This window comes from Geotrypetes seraphini, chromosome 10 (genome assembly GCF_902459505.1).
Source record: "Geotrypetes seraphini chromosome 10, aGeoSer1.1, whole genome shotgun sequence".
In the NCBI taxonomy this organism is placed as follows: Eukaryota; Metazoa; Chordata; class Amphibia; order Gymnophiona; family Dermophiidae; genus Geotrypetes; species Geotrypetes seraphini.
Window position 1 is genome coordinate 72,058,232 of NC_047093.1, and position 24,417 is coordinate 72,082,648.

Consider the following 24,417-nt stretch of genomic DNA (forward strand, 5'->3'; position numbering starts at 1 on the left):
TCAGTAGGACCGCTTCAGCCACAAGTGATTGGCTGTGAGTCCTTCCTTACTTGTTGACATATATCATTGCTATGGCACTGTCTGAACATACCCTGATGGGAGCCCAACCGATTAACAGAACAAACTCCTGCAGAGCCAACTGGATCACTCTGAGTTCCATGAAGTTGATGAGCCAAGACATTTCTATCAGGAACCATACCCCTTGGAGCTCTCTGAGCCACGGTAGAAACCTCTATCATGGCTTTGTAAAAGGTAGGGTAACAGCTCAGAAACTCATATAAGAATAGCCTTACTGGGTCAGACCAATGGTCCATTAAGCCCAGTAGCCTGTTCTCATGGTGGCCAATCCAGGTCCCTAGTACCTGGCCAAACCCAAGGAGTAGCAATATTCCATGCTACCAATCTAGAGCAAGCAGTGGCTTCCCTCATGTCTGTCTCAATAGCAGAGTATGGACTTTTCCTCCAGGAAATTGTCCAATCCCTTTTTAAAGCCAGCTATATTATCTGCTCTTACCACAACCTCTGGCAATGAGTTCCAGAGCTTAATTATTCTCTGAGTGAAAAAAATATTTCATTTTATTGGTTTTAAAAGTATTTCCTTGTAACTTCATCGAGTGTCCCAAAGTCTTTGTAATTTTTGACAGAGTGAAAAATCGAATCACTTGTACCCATTCTGCTTCACTCAGGATTTTGAAGACTTCAATCATATCTACTCTTAGCTGTCTCTTTTCCAAGCTGAAGAGCGCTAACTTTTTAGTCTTTCCTCATAAGAAAGGAGTTCCATCTCCTTTATCATCTTGGTCGCTCTTCTTTGAACCTTTTCTAGCACTATATGTTTCTTCAGAAAAGTAGACCAGAATTGAATGCAATACTCCAGATAAGGTTGCACCATGGAGCGATACAGCGGCATTATAACATTCTTAGGACTCCTTTTACTAAGATGTGCTAGCGGTTTTAGCACACGCTACAATACCGCACATGCTAAACGCTAATGCCTCCTTAGAGCTTGCGTTAGTATTTTTGGCTAGCAAGTGGTTAGCGCGCGCTAAAAATGCTAGTGTACCTTAGTAAAAGGACCCCTTAGTCTTGTTAACCATCCCTTTTTTAATAATTCCTAGCATCCTTTTTGCTTTTTTGGCTGCCGCCACACATTGGGCGGAAGGTTTCATCGTATTGTCTACGAGGACACCCAGATCCTATTCTTGGGCGCTAACCCCCAAGGTGGGCTCTAACATACGGTAACTGTCATTCAGGTTATTCTTCCCAATGTTATCACTTTGCATTTGTCCACATTAAATTTCATCTGACACTTGAACACCCAGTCTTCCAATTTCCTAAGGTCTGCCTGCAATTTTTCACAGTCTGCATGCATTTTGACAACTTTGAACAGTTTAGTGTCATCTGCAAATTTAATTACCTCAACTCATTGTTCCAATTTTCAGATCATTTATAAATAAGTTAAATAGCACCAATCCCATTACAGACCTCTGTGGCACTCCTCCATTGAGAAAAATGACCATTTAACAGTACAACTCTGATTTCTATCTGATAACCAATTCCTAATCCACAACTGAATTTTGCCACCTATTCCATGACTCTTTAATTTTCTCAGGAGCCTCTCATGAGGAACTTTATCAAAAGCTTTCTGAAAATCTAGATACACTACATCAACCAGTACACCTTTATCCACATGTTTATTCACACCTTCAAAGAAGTCAAGCAAATTGGTGAGACAAGATCTCCCTCGGCTGAACTCATGCTGACTCTGTCTCATTAAATCATGTTTGTCTATGTGTTCCACAATTTTATTTTTTATAATTGTATCCACCATTTTGCCCAGAACTGAAGTCAGGCTTACTAGTCTGTAATTTCCCGGATCTCCCCTGGAACCCTTTTTAAAAATCGAAGTAGCATCCGAGCTATTACTGCCACAGCCGACACTAAAAACCACACTACACTTTTGTAAAAGGTGGGTTTCTATCGTGGCCCAGAGAGCTAAATGGTCCGACGTTTATAGAAATTCTATGAGCGTCAGAGCATTTTGCACTCTAGGCTATGGTAGAAACCTCTATCACGGTTTAATAAAAGGAGGAGTAAATGTTTTAATTTTGAAATGTGCCCATTTCCTAACATTTTGGCAACAATTACTTTTCTTGGCCAGATTCATGTTTACTGGATTTGGTTCCAAGTTGTGTGTCCTCCCTGAAGACAGACAAAGGATAAAACTGTCTGCTTTCAGTAAAAAAAAAAAAAAAAAAGCCCAGGTATTTCAAGGAGATCCAAAAGATTTTTACCTACAATTCAACACATCATTCCAAAATGTTTACCGTAAATGCCTGCCTTGATGATTCCTTAGTAATTCCAAAAAAACATGAGAAAAACCCATATGATATATAGATCAATACCTTGCATGTAGAGATGCTTGCTGCAGAGTTTTTCAGCAGTGACTACTCAATATTGGGCAAATAACTTGCCTAAATTTGATTATTGTTATTCTGAAGGGTTCATGCCATAAAACTTTGTTTATAAGCCAGGCCATGTATGTTTGTGCATGATATTTGTTCTATCTTAAGTTAAATATTAAAAATGGCATGTTGATACTTTCAGAACAAGTGTTTAAAAAAATAAGATTCCTCTTAGTAAATATGTGTCAAGAGGCACTGAATTAAGATGAGAGGAACTTCTGCATTACAGAATCTAAATTAGATTCCAAGTGGCATTTGCAACTGTTAGAATATTAAAATCCTTATTTTAGAAACTCTAATTATGTTTTGGACATCTGAAAAACGGCATTTAGATATACATATTTAACAGAGATCCAAATCTGTTTTAAAAAGGCATTATCTTGGGATGCAGTGGGAGGGGATACAGTGAGAGGGGCCAAAGGCCCTGATTGGCTCAAAATAGCAATTTTGAGCCAAACAGAGCCTTCAGCTCCTCCCAATTTATCTTGGGATGCAATGGGAGGAGCCAAAGGTTCCGATTGGCTAAACATGGTGATTTTGAGTCAATCAGGGCCTTCGGCCCCTTCCCACTGCATCCCAAGATAGAGGGAGGAGTGTACTTATAACTCAGTCTTCCTCCCAGCTTAATTCTATACTTTTACTTGATATTTTGTAAACCGCCCAGAAGTTTTAATGATGGGTGGTATATCAAATGTAAATAAACTTGGAAACTTGGTTTATTCTTTCAAAAAGTACAAAGATGAGGGATACTACATAGCAAAACTTTTAAAATGAATAGGAGAAAATATTTCTTCACTCATTGATATGTGATAACAGCAGTTAGCTTGTCTGGATTTAAAAAAGGGTTGGTCAAGCTCCTGGAAAAAAAGGTCTATAAATTGCTATTAAAGTAGTTATAGGAAAAAGCCACTACTTATCCATGAGGTCAGTAGCATGGAATCTTGCTACTCTTTAAGATTCTGACAGGTACTTGTGATCTGGATTGGCTACTGCTGGAAGCAGGATGTTGGGTTAGATCAGTAGTTCCCAAACCTGTCTTGGAGGACCCCCAGGCCAGTCGGGTTTTCAAGATAGCCCTAATGAATATGCATGACAGAGATTTGCATATAATGGAGATGCCAGGAATGCAGATCTGCTCCATGCATATTCATTAGGGCTATCTTGAAAACCCGACTGGCCTGGGGGTCCTCCAGGACAGGTTTGGGAGCCACTGGGTTAGATGGACCCAGTAAAGCTAATCTTATTTTCTTATGTTTTTATAAAAACACTGTATTTTGGTAAATATTGATGTGCTTGTCTCACTCACTATATCAGCTCTCTACTGTTCCCAGCTTCTGGCCCCACCTCTTGACCTAACGTGTAGCAAATTCTCTACTGTTCCTGACCTCTCACCTGGAACTACTGGCCTTGCCTTTTGACCTTGTGTTCAACAATGTGATGCCCTGGACTGCAGTGCACACTTAGGATATTACTTTCATTAGACTGTGTGTTTAGTATAAATGTCATCATTTTGTTAAATATTGATACGCTTTTCTCACTATTTCAGTTCACTGTTGGCCCTGCCTTTTTACCTGGTACTGTTGGCCCTGCCTCTTAAAAAAGCATGCAACAAGATGACACTCCAGCCTTGTTTAAGTTTCACTCTGCTTAGATGTACACCGAAGGAGCAAGTCATGGTTCTTTGCATGTCTCCTGAACACAGGTAAAATTGTCCTTTTTTCATTTGATTCCTTATATCCTTCAGTGGAACAGTATTTATATATAGTGGCTGTGTTTCAATTAAAATTTTAATCACGATTAATGTTATGGGGGGGTTCTCACTGCAGCTCCTTGTGGCTGGGCAAGTCACTTATCCCTCCATTGCCCAGAGTCACAAGGAGCTGCAGTGGGAAAATAAATAAATAACATACTTTTTTAATTATTATTTTTTAATTTATATTTTATTAACTTTTCAAAATTATATTCCAAGCTTTACATCTTGTACAGAAAACATATTCTAAGACATAACAAATTTATCAAAATTCTTCAAATAAAAATAATACATTCCTTAATTACACTCAAGTCCTCATATGTGATCCAAGAAGTAGAAAAAAGAATAATTACTGAAGTATAATATTTATAATAAAGATATGTATAACTGCTGCTGAAACAAAGGACTTATTCATTCTATACAGTAGTTGTTGTTGTTACACCATCCTTTTCCAAGCGTTTTAGGGACAGAAAACTAACTAAATGACAAAGATCTACAAACACATATTTAAAAGAATGGTATCTGATAGTATACTTGCAAGGGTACTGTAAAAAGAAGATACCCCCTAATTGGGTCACCCCTGGTTTCAACATTAGAAATTCTCGTCTCCTCTTCTGTGTTTCTCTCAAAACGTCAGGGAAAATCTGTATTTTAAACCCCAGAAAGTCCTTAGTTCTATTTTTAAAGAACAATTTAAGAATCCAATCTTTATCTGGAGATAACGCTACAGTCAACAATAAAGTAGCTGGAAAAGCTACTTCTGTGTCAGATTTCTCCAAAAGTGCAGAAACATCCAAATGACCTTCTTGCTGGTCACGATCCTGAATTTCTTGAGACTTCATAGGTAAATAATAAACCCTTGTAAGGGGAGGTAGGGAATTTTCTGGTATTTCCAATACCTCAATGAAGTAGCGTTTAATCATATCACGAGGAGTGATTGAGGGAATCTTGGGAAAGTTTATCAGACGTAAATTGTTAACACGATTACAATTCTCAAGGACCTCAATCTTCCTCCTCAGCATAACATTGTCTTTTACTATTAAATCTTGATTTTGTTTAACTGTAGTTATCTCTTTATCCATTTTTTTACTATCTACTGTCACCAGGGTCAAGTCCTGTTTTAAAAGCTTTATTTCTTCTTTCTGATTTTTTATTTCTTTGTCCAAATATTCTATTCATGGACTAAGAGAGTTACCTAAATTGACCACCAAATCCCAAAGGGCGTCTAAGGTAACCTCTGGGGGTTTAGGAGAAAAAGCTACTGCAGATGTAATACAGCCTAGTTCTTTAGATTGTTTTACCTCCTAAGACGCTTGTGTCTCATGAGCTGAAGATGTCCCAACCGCATTCCCATTCAGAGAGGAAAAACCTCTCTGTGCTGTTTCCATAGGCAAGCTCTCTGAAATGCTAGCCTCCGAGGTTGAGAGAACTTCCTCTTCCAGGGTTGTCTCTTCTCGCGGGGAACTTGCTCTTTGTGGTGTCGGTTGTAGAGGCGGAGTCCTGAGGTCGGGGATCAGCGTGACATCTAGCCCAGGGATAGCCGCCATGGCATTAATCCCTGCAAGCAGCTCCAGCGGGCGATTCCCCGACGGCATCTGTCCTTGTTGAAATCATCTAAGAAATTTGTCTATAGTTATAGTTGATGGTTCCGAGCATCGGGAGGCTCCACCAATGCTCTTCCCCCTTCTTTTAGGCATGGATAGAGAGAAACCTCTCACCACTTTGCAGGACAAATGGGACGAAGATCGAAGGTGTCCTCTCAGCTAGCAGGTAGTAGCATCCATTTTAGATCCCCAACCTCCTCATGAACTCATAAATAAACAACATAATTTTAATCATGTGATTAGTCACAAATATAAATTTTAATCAAAATGCAGCTCTATAAAAATTAAGACTAAAAAGAAATAAAAAAGAGAACTACAAAATACAGATTGAAAAATTACAAATAGCTTCAAAAATAGCAGAATAGCTATAAATATAGCTTTAAAAATGGCAGAATAGTTATAAAAAGCCTTACAGTTTTTTATTTTATTTATTTATTTGTTCATTTTTCTATACCGTTCTCCTAGGAGAGCGCAGAACGGTTTACAAATTTATTCAGGTACTCAAGCATTTTTCCCTGTCTGGGCTCACATTCTATCTGATGTACCTGGAGCAATGGGGGGATTAAGTGACTTGCCCAGGGTCACAAGGAGTAGCATGGGTTTGAACTCACAACCCCAGGGTGCTGAGGCTATAGCTTTAACCACTGCACCACACTCTCCAGCCTACTTCAGAAAAGCAAGCCTATTATTTCCTATCCTGGTCTGTCTTGGCTGTCATCCTCCCCTTTGCCTTAGTTTTACCCACTTGGTATGTTGCTTATTAACAATCCCTGCACCTCTGTTAGTACTTTCCAGTCTTCGCGCCAAGTCAATTTGGTAAATGCAAGAGCCATAAAGAATAAATATTTTCTTCTTGCTGATATTATTGAAAACCAATCTTTATCTCATTCAATCATGTGCAACAAATTACATCTCTTTAAGCTGTTGGTTGCACAAACATGGGGAAGTTGTAGCACTCTTTATTTTAGCCTCTCTTCACCCTAGGCAAGTTTACTGTTGATCCTCTCCACTTATAGATTTTTGTTGTTGTTTGAACTTAATGGCACTCCTCCCATATCATGCCTCTTACTAATTGCTGTCTTCTTCCATTGAACTGAGCTCTCAGCTCACTGACTTAGGGCTAGATTCACTAAGCCCACCGATCAAGTCCCAACCACTTAACGACCTGATTTTTCTCCAACCCAATTCACTAACCTTGTGGCCAATCATCCTCCGATCCGATCCATGCATGCAAATGAGGAGAAAGGGCATGCAAAGTAGGCAGGATGCGATTCACTAAAAAAAATTAGGGACACCGACTGGGCTGGCCGATCCAAAAATAAGCGAGTGCTGAGGACAAGTCGCTCAGGTCTTTTCAGACTGCCCTGCTTTCTGCTCTTGCCGCCCTTGCTGCCCCAATTCTCCGCTCGTGCTGCACTGCTTTCTGCCCAACTTTTCCCTGCTCTCTGCCCGATTAATTGTAATCAATGTTTCAGTAGAACAGTAATGCCTTTCCACAGATCTGACTCTGCCCTGCTCTCTGCCCATATGTATGAATGGAATTATTTTCCAGCGCAAGGATTCTTTTAAACCAGACCTGCATCTTTGAGCTTCTGACTCTGCTGAGACGGCAGTGACATATGATTTGCTGACTTATTAGGGAGATGAGGCTACCTTCACAATCCCTAAAAGCAAAGCGCATAAGGCAGGTATGGTAATGACATAGCCAAGAGATGTACAGGTGAGCAAAAGACAGGCAGCATTGGGTTCCCAGAAAAAAAAATAGTGCCTGGAATTATATGAAAAAAAATTGGGGAAAAAAACAAGGCATGATGCCATAAAAACTAGAATGATTGTGCCATGCTCTCTGCCCGACTCGCCTGCCCTTCCCCCGCAGTGCAAGCCTGTGGTTTTAATCCGTGGGTTAAAACCATGGGCTCGCAAAGTAAAAAAAAAGCAAAAAGGTTTCCACGGGCACAGAAGGCCAGCGCATGCGTGGACCATCTACAGGCAAAGAAGATGGTCTGCGCATGCGTCAGGATCGCTGGAGAGCGATCCATGCAGTCAGTTGGGGGCGTGATTCCGATCGCCCTCATTTGCATGAGGATGCTTCGTGAATCAGTCCCCCAGCCACGGATCGGATCCCTCACAGATCGGATCTGTGGCCTTAGTGAATCTAGCCCTTAGTTCTTTGCACAGGCCCATATGCAATCTTAATTAGCATACTTGTGGGGAAAAGTGTGAGCCCACCAGAACCCACCTTACCTACATATAGGTGACACCTGCAGGTATAAGGGCTATTGGGGTGGTAGACAGGTGAGTACAGTAGGTTTAGAGAGCTCACCATATAATGTTTGGAGGTTATGGTGAGATGTGTACCTAGAACCCTTCATGTAACATTCACAGTAGTTCACCCTTATTCATATCTGCCATTTAGTGCCCAGTCTCACAAGGTCCGCTTGCAATTTTTCATAATCCTCTTGCAATTTAACAACTTTGAATATCTTTGTGCTATCAGCAAATTTAATTATCTCACTAGTTATTCATATCTCTAAATTATTTTTAAATATGTTTAAAAGCAGAGATCCTAGCACAGACACCTGGGGAACCCCACTGTTTACACCAAAATTGTATACAGGATGAGAAAGAACATATACTTCTTTGAAAAATACCCTTCTCAAAAAAATTTCAAAAATCTTAATCAGAAGGGGACTAGCAGAGACAGCAGAAAAGATTGAGTGGTAACTATCTTCAACCCTGCCCGGGATTTGAAGCTAAGTCCTTGTTTTTTCTAATAACTTTGAGCAACATTTATGGTTTAACAACAGTTAAGAGAAGGGCAGGAGGGGGAGCATGAGCCAGTGAAGTTCTAGTGTGATTGTTAAGGTTTCACAACACACAGGGATCTGAGGCTCTGCCCCCTTTGATAATAGCTGAAAGCGATTAAGGTGTTTAGGAGCTTTTCACAGTAGAATAACACCTCTGAATAATTCTGATTAAGATTTTTGAAATTTTTTTGAGAAGGATATTTTTCAAAGAACCCCACTATTTACCCTTCTCCATTGAGAATATTAACCATTTAACCCTATTCTCTAGCTTTCAACCAGTTCTTAATCCATAATAGGATGTTATCTCCTATCCCATGACTCTAATTTCTTCAAAGGTCTTTCATGAGATACTTTGTCAAATGTCTTTTGAAAATCCAGATGCGCAATATTGACCAGCTCAACTTTATCCACTTGTTCATTCACCCCTTCAAAGAAATACAGTAGATTAATGAGGTAAGATTTCCCTTGAGTAAATCCATGTTGGCTCTGTTTCATTAATACATGCTTATATATATATATATATATATATATATATATATATATATATATATATATATATATATATATATACTCTTGTCATTTTACTAATACAGTGGTACCTCGGTTTACGAGTGCACCAGTTTGTGAGTGTTTTGCAAAATGAGCAAAACATTTGCAAAATCGGCACCTCGGAAACCGAGCTTGCCTCGATGTACGAGCGCCTCCCCCCGCGATCCGGCACCCCCCCCCCCGCGCGATCCGGCACCCCCCCGCTCACGTCACACACACACACCCCCGCTGCGATCCGACATCCTCCCCGACCCATCACCCACCCGAACACATCACTTACCCCCCACCTGGCACCGGCACCAACGCACAGGACGAAAAGGACGACAGATCTTCGGGCACCAGCATGTCCTATGCGTAGATGCCGGTGCCGGGTGCCAGATGGGGGGTAAGTGATATGTTCGGGTGGGTGATGGGTACGGGGAGGATGTCGTATCGTGGCGGGGGGAGGGCGATGCGAGCGGGGGAGGGGATTCCAGATCGTGGGGGGGATGGCAGATCACGCGGGGGGGGGGGCCTTCGTGAGTGGGGGGAGCAATTCCAGTTCTCAGGGGGGGTAGAGCAGTGCCACTGGCCTCGGGGGGGGTGGGGGTGGGAACAAATCAAGCGAGTTTCCCTTATTTTCTATGGGGAAACTCGCTTTGATATACGAGTAATTTGGTTTACGAGCATGCTTCTGGAACGAATTATGCTCGTAAACCAAGGTACACTGTACTACTAACTAATCATTTCTATAGTGCTACTAGACATACACAGCGCTGGATTTTAAAGATAAATTTCAAATCACTAACAATAGCTCTACAAGTTCATTTTTCAATTATATCAGTATTCTGGGATGTATACCATCAGGTCCAGGCAATTTGCTATTGTTCAGTTTGTCAAACCGTCCCATTACATCTTCCAGTATTACAGATATTTGTTTCAATTTCTCTTGCTCATCAGCATTGAATTCCATTTGTTTCAGTTTCTCTTGCTCAGCAATATTGAATACCATTTCTCATAAATGTATAATGTATCCTCTGTATTTGATAACCCTGCCCCTATTAAGTTCATTCTATCATGAATGAAATAATCCCTAATATTCATAAGAACTCAAGATACTTAAGAGGCTGTTGTAAATAACAAAACAGAGCTGTAGACATACAGGTTCCAAAATGGTTCATTTAAAATGCAAATCTCTGCAACAAAAATATAAATCTTGTCTTAAACAGAAAAGGCTTCTTATGTGTCCTAGCATATTCACCATATTCATGACTCTGAGAACTACCCTCGATTAATTGTTTTCCATTGTCATTATTTCTATTCTAAAACAGATCCTACATTTTCTAAACCTATATTTGGTTCAGACTGCTATACTTAGTCCTCAGTGGCCAAATGGATTAATTTACAGGATTCTTCTGTTGTGAAATCCAATTATTTCTCCCCCCCCAACCCCCTTACGCCCCACATGAATCTTCTGCTAGTCTTCAGATGCTCTAATCTTCTTTTTCTAAATTTACAACTCTCTCCCACTTAGGCTTTCTAAGACTTCTGACATCCTCCAGACACTCAGGTTCTTCTCTAGATGGTATTACAGCAAGACTCCTAAAAGATTGTGCATTTCCCTGTCACCACTAATTCTAGACCTTATTAATATAAGTCTTTCTAGAGGTATTGTACAACAACTTTGGAAGCAATAAATGATTTTAAAAACTTAACGAAAGCTGGCATAAATACTTCATTCCCTGCAAATTTTTGTCTCTTTGTTCACTTTCCTCTTCTTGCAAAATTGATAGAGAAAGCAGTATTCCATCAATTGACTAAATTTTGAGATGCAAATAACTCTTTCAACTCAAAACAAACAGACTTTTGTGAGAGACATAGCATTAAAACAGCTTTGCTAGCAATGTTCAGCAATATCATTCATCATTTTGATTTAAGGAACAAAATGATGCTCATGTTGTAGATCACTCACTGTTGCTGTGCCATCTCTAGGAATCTGTTCTAAAGGGCTCTTTTAACTGGTTTCCATCTCGCTTCTCCTTCTATATCACAGGCAAAGGTTGTCTCAGTCTCTACTCCACTTTTCTCTGGTATTCTGTTCTCCCTCCTATTCACTTACATATTTTCTTAATCCCTCTGATCACAATTATTCAAGACTTCAAGCATTAGCCCTTTTATTTATGCTGACTTCATCCCACTTCTAGTTGGACATAATTCTTGGAATCTTTCATTCCAAAGGAAACCAACTAGCTCTTTTATCTCAAATATTCTCTGGGTTAACCCAGCACAAATTGGTTCTTAACCCTGCAAAATAAGATGCCCTCTGGCTTCTGAGTTGACAATCTCCTCCTCCATTTTCACCCCCAAATAGGCACCATGTCTATATTTTCAAGAACACAATAGTGTCCCTGGAAGTTATCTGGATGAAAGTAAAATTTTTCTGATGACCTTAGAAAGTAGGGGTGTCCAATCTCGGGCCTCACAAGGTTGGGTTTTTAGAATTTCACAAACGAATATGCAAGAGATCTATTTGTATACAATGGAAGCAGTGTGTGCAAATAGATCTCATGCAAATTAATTGGGGAAATCCTGAAAACCGGACTAGATTGTGGCCCTCGAGGACCGACATTGGACAATCCTGCCTTAGAGGAATTAGATCTATGAAAACTCTTTTTGACAAAAGAGAATTAAATCACCTACTGCATTTGTTCATATTAAATCACTTAGTGGTCCTTTTATTAAGCTGAAGTTAGCACTAACATGTTTTTACTGCAGCAAAAAGCATAGTTTCTTACCTGTAACAGGTGTTATCCGAGGATAGTAGGCAAATATTTTTGCATGTGGGTGACATCATCCATGGAGCCAGATACGAGCAGTACAAAAGTATACCATGAGACCGCCCATACCACACTTGTGCCAGTGCCTTCCTGCCAGATGTTGACTTGTGGGACCATCAGTTCAATTAAAAAGCTAAGAAGCCAACTAGAGGAGGTGGGAGGGTTGTGTGAATATCTGCTTGCTGTTCTCAGATAACACCTGTTACAGGTAAAGTAACTGTGCTTTATCCTAGGGCAAGAAAGTATAACCTCACATGTAGGACTTCCTTGCTACCAGGGTCATACTTATGATCTTGGTGAAACCAAAAGGGCTGGCGGGAAGTTGGCATTTGAATGGAGAATAAATTCTATAGAACTGCTTGGCTGAACTATCCTGTCTGAAATGATTCTCCAAACAGTAGTAGGATGTGAATGCATGAATTGAGGACCAGATGACTGCTTTACAAATGACCTCAATGGAAGTGGAACGTAGGTGAGCTACTGAAGTTGCCATTGCTTGAATTTTATGGCAATTAATACAAACAGGAAAGAATAACATTAAGATCCCAAGCAACTGGAGGAGGCTTGATTGGTGGTTTTGTATGAAAAAGGCCTTTCATGAATCTGGAAACTAAAGGATATACAAATAATGGCTTTTTTATCTAGAAGTGAATGAAAAGCTGTACCAGCTCCGAGATGAACTCTAACTGAAGTAGTTTTGAGACCACAGTTGGAAAGGTATACAAGATAGTTCATTACAGATAGAAAAGGACAACTGGTTGAACCTAATGAATTGAGATTATACCAGACTGTGAAGTGAGTCCACTTAAAGCAATAACAGCGTTGTGTAGAAGATTTTCTAAAAGTTTCAATGATGGCTGATAGTGGGCAGAAAGTATGGAAGCATCTACTAATTGGGAGATAGATACCTTGCTGAGGGCAAATGAACATAGATTGAGATGGAGTAGAGATCCTTAATTCTATGTAAGCAAAGTTGGAAAGATTTGAAGGGTGATAGATTCCCTGACACTGTACTGCAAGAGGAGAGGTAACCATGGTTGTGACAGCCACCAAAGTGCTATGAGTATCACAGAAGCTTGGCAAAGTTTGAGTAGAGTTTTCATGAGTAGAGGAACTAGAGGGAAAGCATAAGTTATTTACCATGCCAGTCGAGAAGATGATTGGGATTGTATATTCTGGAACAGAAGACTGGAAGTTTGTGACTGTGGGGGGATGCAAAGAGATCCATTTGTGGAGTTCCCCAAACCTCGAATATCTGATATAAAACCATTGAATTGAGTGACCACTTGTGAGGTTGCAAGAGTCTGCTCAACTTGTCCGCTGTTATATTCTGTTTTCCGGTGAGATAAACTGCTTTGAGAAATATGTTGCGAGGAATTGCCCAGGACCAGATCTGGATCGCTTCTTAGCAAAGTAGGTGAGACCCCATGCCACCTTGTTTTGTTAACATAGTACACAGCGTCCTGATTGTTTGTTTGAATAAGTACCACTTGATTGAGGGAGCGAGATTGGTGACCGCGCGCGTTCCCTCCCATAACTGTGGAGACAAGGCCATTCACCGCTCCACTGGGCGGTGAATAGCCTTGTACCTGTAGCCACAGTGAACACTGTTTTTCCCACCACCATTTTGGTGGCATACCGCGGCTAACAGCCACCGTGTCATTTTCTAATGGAGACCTCCAGTCTTTTTCAGTATGAGAAAATATTTTGAGTAGAACCCTCAGCCCCTCTCCTTCAGAGGTACTTGTTCGGTGGTATTTAGCTGGAGGAGGACCAAGAATTTCATGCAAAGGAAGGTTGTCTGGGGGAGTTGAAAGACACTTGGACGGTGGATGGGAGGTATTTTGCATAGACATAGTGCATAACCCTGTCTCACTACCTGAAGGACCCAGTGGTCTGTTGTGATAAGGGCCCACTGATGGTAAAAATGAGCAAGGCAACCACCTATAGGGAGAGTCAAAAGGACTGCTGAGTCTTTTGACGAGTTTGGGATTGAGATTTCTACTACTACTACTACTATTTATCACTTCTATAGCGCCAAAAGGCATACACAGCGCTATACATTTTGACATTTAATAGGCAGTTCCTACTCAAAAGAGCTTACAGACTAACTTGGACAGACAGACATGACATATAGGGTTGGGGATGCAGAACCCAAGGTGAGAGGAGTTAGGAGTTGAAAGCAGTTTCGAAGAGGTGGGCTTTTAACTTGGGCTTGTTTAACTTCATAGAAAGCGCTGCGCTGCATTGCCGCTGGCCTCGGTATCTTTTCTCCACTGCAGCCAGCCCTAGCGGAAACAGGAATTTGTCAGAGAGGGCGGGCCGCAGTGGAGAGAAGACGCCGAGGCCTGCGGAAGCATGGCACAGCGCTTTTCTATAAAGTTAAACAAGGGTGAGCAGTCGGGAGGGAGGAGGGGGGAGAAGTAGATGTCAGCAGAGGTGCATTAGAGAGGCACGCTGGCCGGTAGCAAGCTCCCAGCCTTGCAAGAAGTGGGGGGTTCCCACACACACACTGGATCACCTACAGGAGTGGCACTTTTGGGGGAGGCCATTGCCACTGTGGGGCCCCTGTGGGGCCGCTGTGGGCCCCTGTGGGCTTGGGCTTGGGCTTGGGCTTGGGCTTGGGCTTGGGCCCCCCCCCCCCCCCCCCCGTTCTGACGACCATGCATTTAGACACCTTTCATTCGATAGCATTTTGCAATCTTGCTCCATTTTCATGGAATCAGATGCAGGTTTACCTTTAGTAAAAACCGTCTTCATAAAAATGTAAACTCTATTTCAAAACTTTGTTCTTTGTGAAATCATTTTTTCAACTGCCAATGTTGCTACTCCTTTTCTAGTTTGTTTCCTGTCCTTCTTCTTACTTGCAATGACACCTTTTGTCTCTACATATGTGAATAGCTATCATGGCTACTGTATCTGGATAATGATGATTGCTTTATACGTATACCCCCCTTTTTGTCCTAATGCTATGGTGAGTTCTCATTTTACCTCCAGACTGCACACTACTACTACTCCTTGAGAGTGGCATTATATCAAACACTGGCATAAATTTAAAAAATTAATGAATGCAATTAGTTTCTCTCATTTATGGGGGGGGGGTTATCTGTATCTGTTTGACTTGTGTATTGTTTGGGAAATGTAAATTTAACAAAAAATTTAAAAAAATCAGAGCTCTGGGCTTTCCATACCTCTAAGCTGAAAGGAAAACTATTCTCGTCAGAAGAGCTAAAAAGGAAAGGAAAGATCTTCTAGAAATGGAGAGCTCTGAAAAGAAGTCTTAAAAGTACTCTTCAAAATTTGATTCTCAAGATAGATTTACAAAACCCAAGAATTCTTCAGACAATTACAAAATGACATGAAGAGCTAAAATCTTAGAAGGGAAGACCTAAATCAAATCTTAAATAAATATGCTAGTAAGCTCCCTGAATGCAAATGATGCTGATATACACAGGCAAGGCTTTACTCTGAAGCCTTTTGTTTTCAACGTGATACACATGGCATCAAAGTAGAAGGAACTGTAGCAACATGTGCACTTTTGTACTTTCAAAAGTGTAAATGTTTTATCCAGAAAAAAGAACTACTAATGTTTATACAAGCACCTTCTTCCTTAAGCAATTTTCCAAGCAAAAGTATCTGCATACTTTTACAGTACATTGAAAACTGGTGGATTGTCTTAGGAATATAGTTTTCTATAGAGTTTTGCAGTTATGCAGGCCTAATAAAAATTGTCCATTCTGTTATTCATAGGTACAAAAATACTGTGCTTGGATACATTTTAAAGATTATTATACAAAAAAGAGAAAAGCAATAAGAATAATGGCTGTTTATAAAATGATTAGGAAGATCCGTTAATTCTACTACATTTTAGATAATGCATCAGTTCTACTGTATGCCTGTTCTCATTTGTCACCAACCAAAACCAGCTCATTATCTCAATGCCCCCAAACCCCCCCTTTTATGAAGCTGTGCAATAGTTTTTTTATGGCGGTAAAAGCTCTGACGCTCATAGAATTCTATGAATGTTGGAGCTTTTACTGCCGTGGCTGGCAAACCCCCCCAAAAAAAAAACAACCACCAAAAAACCCTAATGCAGCTTCATAAAAAGGGGGTGGGGTAAATCTCTCAATCCAAAAATAGTCTTAGGTTGTTATCATTGGCAAGGCTTCAAATAGGTTCTCACATTTCTAAACACCTGAATTTAAAAAAAAAAAAAACTGCCCCAAAAGGTGTCTCCAACAGCTACATGCTGGTCACTCTTTCTTGTCAAGCCTGATTTATTGCCTCCTTGCTGTTCAATTTCACATTTTGTCCTCGTCATATCCCTGGCTCATGATCATTCTACGTTGACCCTTGTAGGGCAGGCAGGGAGTATTGATAAAACAATTATCTGCTAGCCGTTCATTTGATTTTCCATTTCAATTACGGATTGGACGAGGCAAAAGGAAAAAGATTGCATCATTGATTTTTCTAGCTTACAACAGTAAGGAGTTGCTTTGATGGTTATAAAATGAATACAACTTAACCATGCATTTAAGGTCTTTTTATTTTTTTTACTTACCAAGTACATACAACTTGTATATTTTTCCAAAGAACATTCCTGAATACCTTTGATAAATATGACTAATTTTTGAACTTCCTGAATTTTGGCATTCACTTCATTTTTACACTTAAAACATTCAGAATCATTGTATTTTAGTCTCAAAAAAAAAAAAAAAAGAAAATAATAAAAATCAAATTAAGATATAGGGTTGCATTTTCAGGAATGAATTAGCAGCATGTAGCCCTTAGGATCATGTTTTTCTTGATATACGGTATGCCAAGCCACAGCCCACTCTAAACACTGCAGTGCCCTTGCAAGGTCAAAGGTGAGTAGTAATGTATGTGCACATAAGCCTAACATTTTCCTGATAAATACCTAATACAGTTAAGGGTGGGGAGATCTATACAACTGGATCATAGCATACATTGTATTAAGCATATATTAAACCTGCTGTAGTTGAAGTTAATGTGCTATCTCTAATCAGTGATCCAGCACAGTCATAGTCACATAGATATGGTACTGAACCTTCTATACTTCATTCTGGTTCAGTGAATGGTACCACTCTAGGGGATTTTCACATGGCCGACCTTATGAAAAGTTCAGCCTTTGATCAAGGTTTAGTGTTTCTGGAGTAGCGATGGTACAGGAAAGGGTTTCCATTTTCTGTGCCACAAGGTGCCGATGTTGATCGCCTTAAAAGCCCTAGAGTTTTCTTCCATGACTGGATTACACTCGGCAATTAAGGTAATGAACTAGCTTGGGTAACAAAGCATAATGATCCCTTTTGTCCTCTGAATTCTTATGAACTCGGCTCATTCAGAACAGGCTGGCATGCAAAGCATTTTCAAATACTGCTTAAAACTATAGAAAAATGATTACTTCCATTATGCCTTCATGGTTTGACATTTTTAATTTAAACACCTGTAATATTTAAGCACGCTTTTCAGAACCAAAATACCAACTCAAAGAACAGTAGCTCATACTCTTGCAATATTTTGACATCCTGTATGGCTTTATTTTAATGCCTCAGAAGATAATGTGATGAAACCTTTAAATACATATACTTTCAATGTATGTTTAATAGCGCTTTTTCCCCTTTGTGCCCAAAAGAGATGTTCAGAAAAGCACATTAACCTTGCATAAGCTAGTATGCTTTTTGGCTTACATAATGGATAATTTGGGGGTGGGGGAGGGGAGGGAGGAGGTTTAGGGGGGAGATCAAGGTTAAACTGTTAAAATATCCTTATATGCCCTAGGACTGGTGAAGACAAATGCAGATTTTTTTAAAAAAATACTCAAAAACTCACACCAGTGCTTCTAAATTCAGGTTCTCTTTAGACTACTGGACACTGGACAATAGAAATGTTTTTAAAGGGTATACTAATACTAGCTATTGTTTCACAAAGACTGGCTATCTATTTTTCACATTTTTTTTAGATTTTTTGCATGTTATCAACCTTCTCCAATGCAGAATTTGCTGCACTCTGATCTTTCATCTTAACACATTTCCAGCCCCAAATTTCACTTCAATCTCACCTCATCTCTCCATACTACATTAACCCCTGGCAATTGCCTTCCAAATGACCCCATTAAGCTGTAATTGCCTCAGCAGGCCTGCACTTTCGCTTGTAATTCTGTACCTCTCATCTCCCAGACGTTCTCTCAGCATCATTTCATGTTCTGGCTCCCTTCACTGAGCTCAGCTTATGACCTCGCTGCACCATGGCCGAAATGACTACTAAAAGCATAACAGAGACGGAATTCCATTACTTATTTTTAAAAGTTCTCTGGTGCTCTAATGTAATATTCTTTGGGGACTGTTACCAAGGATACCAAGCACAAGTCATTAAAACTCCTTGTTTTTCAAGGGAGTCAGCCCTTTATTAATAAATATAAAGATTGTTCCAGTTCCACCACCATTCAGAAAGTACAAAAGGCGGTTACAATTTTATGCACCTACACTCATCTAACATTTCTAGCATAATTCTGCAAGATTTTTTTTAATATACTAAACTATAACACTTGTTTCATTTCTGAAAATAAACTGGTGAAAATGAAATCTGTGTTAATATTTTGTTCATAAGAGCTCTTATGGATTTGGTCGCAAATTTCAAAAAGCTTAAAACAAGCACTAATGCTCTCATATTACCGGCCAAGGAAAAAGTTTGCACCAAAAATCTAGAACTCCGATCAATGCCAAATTTACACTATAAGCACCATAAGCAAGGGAGAGATGGGGGGAGGGGGGAATCTCCCATAACACCCCAATGACATCCTCCTTTGTCCGCACCCTTAACTTTAGATCTGGGGCAGTCTCAGAAGCAGTAGTAGCAACATAAACATTATTTGAGTGCAGGGCCTGTCTGCTTTCATGCTCTTGATGATCCCTTCGGCCTACCACCCTCCTCCCCTCCACATGGACTTCTCATTACTATGGAAACTCATGGAAAAGGTAGGGTGCCACTGGGCCTGTCAAGTGTGAAAGCAGGTAGGCCTACATTCAAGTTTTGCTTTCAGCTTATTATTGTTGCAGCCAGGGCAGCTACAGGAAGCTAAGGCAGGCACAGATAGAAGCACAGCAGCAACACTTCAGCACCTATCACAACTGAAACCAGAGACAGGGGTCTACATTGCATATGCCTAAACCTGGTGTTATAAAGCTTTTCTTTGGTGCTGGGCCTCGAAATTAGGCGCAGGCAACAAAGACAACTGCACAGTTTCCAAACTGTGATAGGCACTAGAGTGTTGCCAATGAGCATCACAATTTGGAAACAGAGGCATTTGTCTATGTTGCCTATGCCTAAACCTGGGCCCAGCTCTGAATACACTATTAGTCTCCAGGAAATCCCACCGAAAGAAAAGCTTTCCAATCCCTTTACTGATTAAGATTGATTTTTTTTAAAATTTTGTTTGACTGTGACACCAATCAAAGCTACAAAGATCCTGAATTCAGGTAGGCCTTTTAATAAATGCAGTGGTAAACTTAGTATTATTTGGTTATGATGCTGGAATGTAGGGCTATCAGACATCCCGGAAAACCCAGACATGTTCTTTTTTAGAGGACTGTCCAGGTACCCAGAAGGCTTTCCAAAACCCAGCATTTTGTCCGGGTTTTGGAAGTCCCCGACTGTAGGGATATATCTGGAGGGTATTTGCGCATGTGCAGATGTCAACACGATGATGTCATATGCATGTAACGTCATCATGTCAACATCTGTGCATGCGCAAACATAGTCCCGAGCTCAGGGAAGGTCGTATGGGGCAAGGCTGGAATGGGATGGAACGGGAGCAGGACCAAGTGTCTTTTTTTTTTTTTATATAGAGGAAACCTTGGCAACCCTAATAGAATGAAAATGTCTTTTTTTAAACAATAAACATGATAAACACTCAAAATAATTATTCATAGCTTTTCTTTCTCATGGCAAGACATCAGTTTTCTCCTAATTCACAAAAAGCTAAGCAGAAACAGATTATTACTAAGGTGTAGTAAGACCCACACAGAGAGGATAGGGTTTCAGAGCCAATGGTATCTAAGAGAAATGCCTTTTCCCATAAAAGGACCAGGAGATGTATTACAATAAATTTTAAAATGAAGATGCTTTATTATTCGGGAACCAGTTGGGTTCCTTGACCCATCATCATTGTTCCTGCTCTTTTTGTCAATAGTTTCATTCTCTAATTCTCAAACCTTTTTTGACAATACTGAACCTTTAGATTTTGCACCAATTCAATTACTTTTTTACAATCTTTTAGTTTTCACAGATCTTTCTTTGTGTATAAGACTCTTTTTCCAACTACATGCTCACAGTAACTTCTTTTCATCCATCCCAATTTTCCTATATATTCTGTTTTATAGAGTACCATAATCCAATGTTTACTTGTTGTTATCTTCTGATGACTTGTAACTTACTTTCTAGATACCATGTGCAAGTTACAGTTTTGGATTAAGTTTATCTTTTACTGTTAAGGTATGTTTTAGTATAACGAAAGACAATAGCTTTAGGCAATAGTGGGTCATTCTTTACATTCTATGTATATTTTTATGTATCACATGGTTATTATATAGTTGCTGTATAATTTTGTTGTATCTCATGTGTAATGATTGGCTATCCTTTTATTATTATTATTTTATTATATTCGTTTTCAAATATTAATGTCCTCCAGTGCTCTTGGAGTTGTCAAGAGTTTTTTAAAATATAATTATAGGTTGTTTTTTTTTATATTGATAAACTCATGTAGGTGTAATTTTAGTTGTTTTTTTATATGATATATATACTTGTTTGCATTATGTTATTTTATTTGTCATTGTTTGAGTTTGTAGACTCCTGATGCAGGCCAGAGGGTCAAAACACGGTCATGTCCAAAAAATAATCATTTAAAATCTAAATAATAAAGCACCTTAGCACCATCAATCATCTTCACGAGGTGTTTCACTTGTTGTGTTGCTACAATAAGTTTTATACAGGACATCACTAGGCATCATCAGAATTCAAAACTAAGTGGGTACAGTAAATGGCTTCAGAGATATAAAATGTGGGCCACAGGTGAAAGGCATATACAGTAGGGGAAGGCAACCATGTACATTGGCAACATCAAATATAAAACCTACAAACTATTAAAAATTAATAAGCATATATGTTTTGTCACTAAGCCAAAAGTTATCTTCTAGAAATTTCTAATGAGCTATAGAAACCTTCCTACCCCATCTGAAGGTAAAGCTTAAAAGTAATAAACAATAGCGTAGTCAGGCAGCTGATCTAGGTGGGCCTGAGTGGAATGTGGGTGGGCCAAAAATTTCATCTCTGCCCCCCCAACTAAAGCAAATCAAATTTTATTCCCCCCCCCCCCCCGGTTAAACAGCACCATGTTGGACAGGTGTTAGCCACCACGCCCTCTTAGTTTTCACACATGCGTGAAGCTTAGCATACAGGCATGGAGACTGGTCCCTTCCAGTGACTATGGTATTAGCTCCTCTCAGTACATCCCAGAGTTCACCAGAACAGGGGCAGGCTGCCATTTTAAAGAGGCAGCCTGAGGCAGGAGGGAGTAGGAAGCCCCCCTGCCCATCTTCTACAAAAAGGTACAGGGGGTGTCGGAGTGGATACTTGAGCTTAGGGGTTCTTACCTGACCCACCCAGTCCACTAGACCACCAGGGCTTTGTTTTGGGGGAGGCTTGAAAGCACCGGGGGGGGGTTCTTGGGGTCAGCCCACTAGACCTCCAAGGAGTTTTGTTGGGTGGGGGGCTTGGTAGGAAGGGGGATAGGGGTAACCTTTTTTTTTTTTTTTTTTTTTTTTTTTTTTTTGCTGCCCTCCCTGCCAGCCAATCAGCTGAGCTGGCAGGACTCCCTAAAGTTACCATTCAGCAGCTTTGGGGCTTCCCCTGCTGGCTCAACTATTCGTGCTGAGCATCACTAGTAAAAAAAAAAAAAAAAATCGCTCACACCATAGTATATTTTACCGTGGTATCGGAGCCTTGTGCATCAGGAGCTGCCCTAGCCACCACTGGAGTAGCTTAACAATTACAGTAATAGGCTGAGAACCAGGGAAACCAGAATTTAATTTTCATCAATGCTATTTGTGATCTTGAGCAAGTCATGAAACCCTCCAGTGGCTTATGTACAAACCCCCCTCCCTTTCCCCTTTACAAAGCTGTGCTAACAGCTGCTGCGAGGCAAACGCTCCAATGCCCATTAAATCCCTATGGGGCTCATAATCAGAAGAGAAAAACATCCAAAAACTGGCCTAAGTCGGCACTTGGACGAACATTTTTCAAAAACGTCCAAGTGTCGATAATAAAACCGGGTTTTGGACGTATTTCTAAATGACCTAGGCCTTCATAGTGCCGCTGAATGAACAAAGCTAAATGGGGCGTTTCGGGAGGCGTGTCAAGGGCGGGAGTTTTGCTGTAAGCATTTTCTCACATGTTATGCATGTGTTAGGGCTTAATGCCCTATAGTAAAAGGGCCCCTTAGATTGTAAAATCCTTGGTGATAGAGAAGTGCCTGTTGTACCAAATTTAACTCTCCTTGAACTACTACTGAAAAAAGCTGTGAGCTAAATCCAAATATATAGCCTTCTTGTCTTATTCCACTTCTTTAAATTCTCACATCTTATTTTCAGTCATTAACCAATATTTATATTCGGGCTGCCAGGTTATTTGTAACAAATGGAATAGTCTATAAAAAATTAACAGACTTTCTAGAAACATCCTGACTGATAATCAACCTCTGTTGTTGGTGGTGTCTTTTTGTAATGTTAGCTGCAGCAGTTGAAATAAATACAAATATTCAGTGCTATTATACTGATAGTGGCAGGCACTGAATATCCAAATCCAGTGGTGACTCGTGCCACTATTCAGTCTATTATCCGGATAGGAAACAACAAAGTTGGGATGGACATTTTGCTCTCTTATCTTTGGGACCCTTTTATTAAAGGGTGTTAAGTCCTTAACATGTAGTTAGCTTGTATCAACAAGCTATCATAAAAGTATTAAATCAATTTGTGGTATTTTGCCTTTTATCACAGGGCAACCAGCACATTACTGATTCTTTAGAACTATTTTTCTTAGGGGGGGTATGTCATGGTCAGAGAATGGGGGTTTCCTACATTATCCGTCTAAAGCAGTGTTCTCCAACCTTTTTACACGTATGGACCGGCGGGAAAAAAAAATTATTTTGTGGACCGGCAAACTACTAGGACTGAAATTTAAAAACCCCATTTCCGCCCCGTCTCCGTGAGTGGATCGGCAAACTACTAGGACTGAAATTTAAAAACCCCATTTCCGCCCCGTCTCCGTGAGCTCGGTCCTCGCAAACCATCTGATCCCATCCGCACAAGCCTCAGTTATGATTGTATACTAAATGTATTTTATCCTATATAATAAAACGTTAGCGGTGCATGCGCTTTTTAAAAAGCATGATTACTGCCGCTGTGGTGTGTGATCCGTGGCCGTGTTCCATTTTAGAACCCGGCCAGGGATCACTCTGGCCACTCCCCTCCTCCCACCCTCACCAACCCGAAGCAAGCTCAACACACCTCCCGCCCTCGCTCACCAACCCGAAGCAAGCCTCCTCCCGCCCTCGCTTACCGCTGCTGCCGCTGATCCTCCTCTTCGGGGCAGCCTGTGATCGTGGCTGGCTTTGGCGGGCCTCGAGGGCCGCTTTCCGGCCTCAGTGGCATGTTCCCTCTGACGCACGGGATCGTGTCGGGGGGGAGTGTGCTTCCGGGTTGGGGAGCGGCCTGCGAAGTTCGCTGGGGCCGGCCACCACGATCGCGGCCTACTTTTAAGAGGAGCAGGCCAGAAGACGCCAGGATGGAGGGAGGGTAAGCAGGGGGATTAATTCAGGGGGCCAGAGGGAGAGGGAAAGGGGGCTGCTTTGGGGGAGGGGTGTGCTGAGAGGAGACAGAAGAGGCCATGGAAGATAGGGAGAGGGAAAGGGGGCTGCTTTGGGGCAGAGGTGTGCTGGGGATAGATAGTTTTGCTCTGGGGGGAAGACAAGGGGCCATGGAGAGACAGGGAGAGGGAAAGGGTGCTGCTTTGGGGGAGGGGTGTGCTGGGGAGAGACAGAAGGGGCCATGGAGAGATAGGGAGAGGGAAAGGGGGCTGCTTTGGGGGGGAGGTGTGCTGGGGACAGACAGTTTTGCTCTGGGGGGAACAACAAGAGATTTTTTTCCGGTTTGACATGGAGAGGGAAGAGGCAGTTTGAAGCGCTGGCTCATTCTTGAACTATAGAAGGAATGCCTGAATGGCCGATGTTAGCCTAGTCAAGCTTTCCCAATATATAGCCTTGTGGACCATACATGCAACTTTAAATTGGATTCTGCTCTTAACTAGCAATCAGTGCAGTTCTGACAGTAGTGGACTGGCCCTTTCAAACCTTGT

At 40.9% G+C, this 24,417-nt stretch overlaps 1 protein-coding gene across 3 annotated transcripts in view; it reads right to left on the bottom strand.

Annotated features, from left to right (window-relative positions):
- The window catches only part of PBX3 (PBX homeobox 3), a 426,198-nt gene that overhangs the window by 311,341 nt on the left and 90,440 nt on the right, over window positions 1-24,417 (bottom strand). The window contains exon 1 of one of the 3 annotated variants that reach the window (XM_033960085.1): window positions 18,175-18,272. The exons of the other annotated variants lie outside the window; for them this stretch is intronic. Within the exon in view, the coding sequence (XP_033815976.1) occupies window positions 18,175-18,181 (7 nt within the window). The 5' untranslated portion in view covers window positions 18,182-18,272. Of the gene's footprint in view, window positions 1-18,174; window positions 18,273-24,417 lie in introns of those variants that run through there. 3 annotated transcript variants of the gene reach the window in all.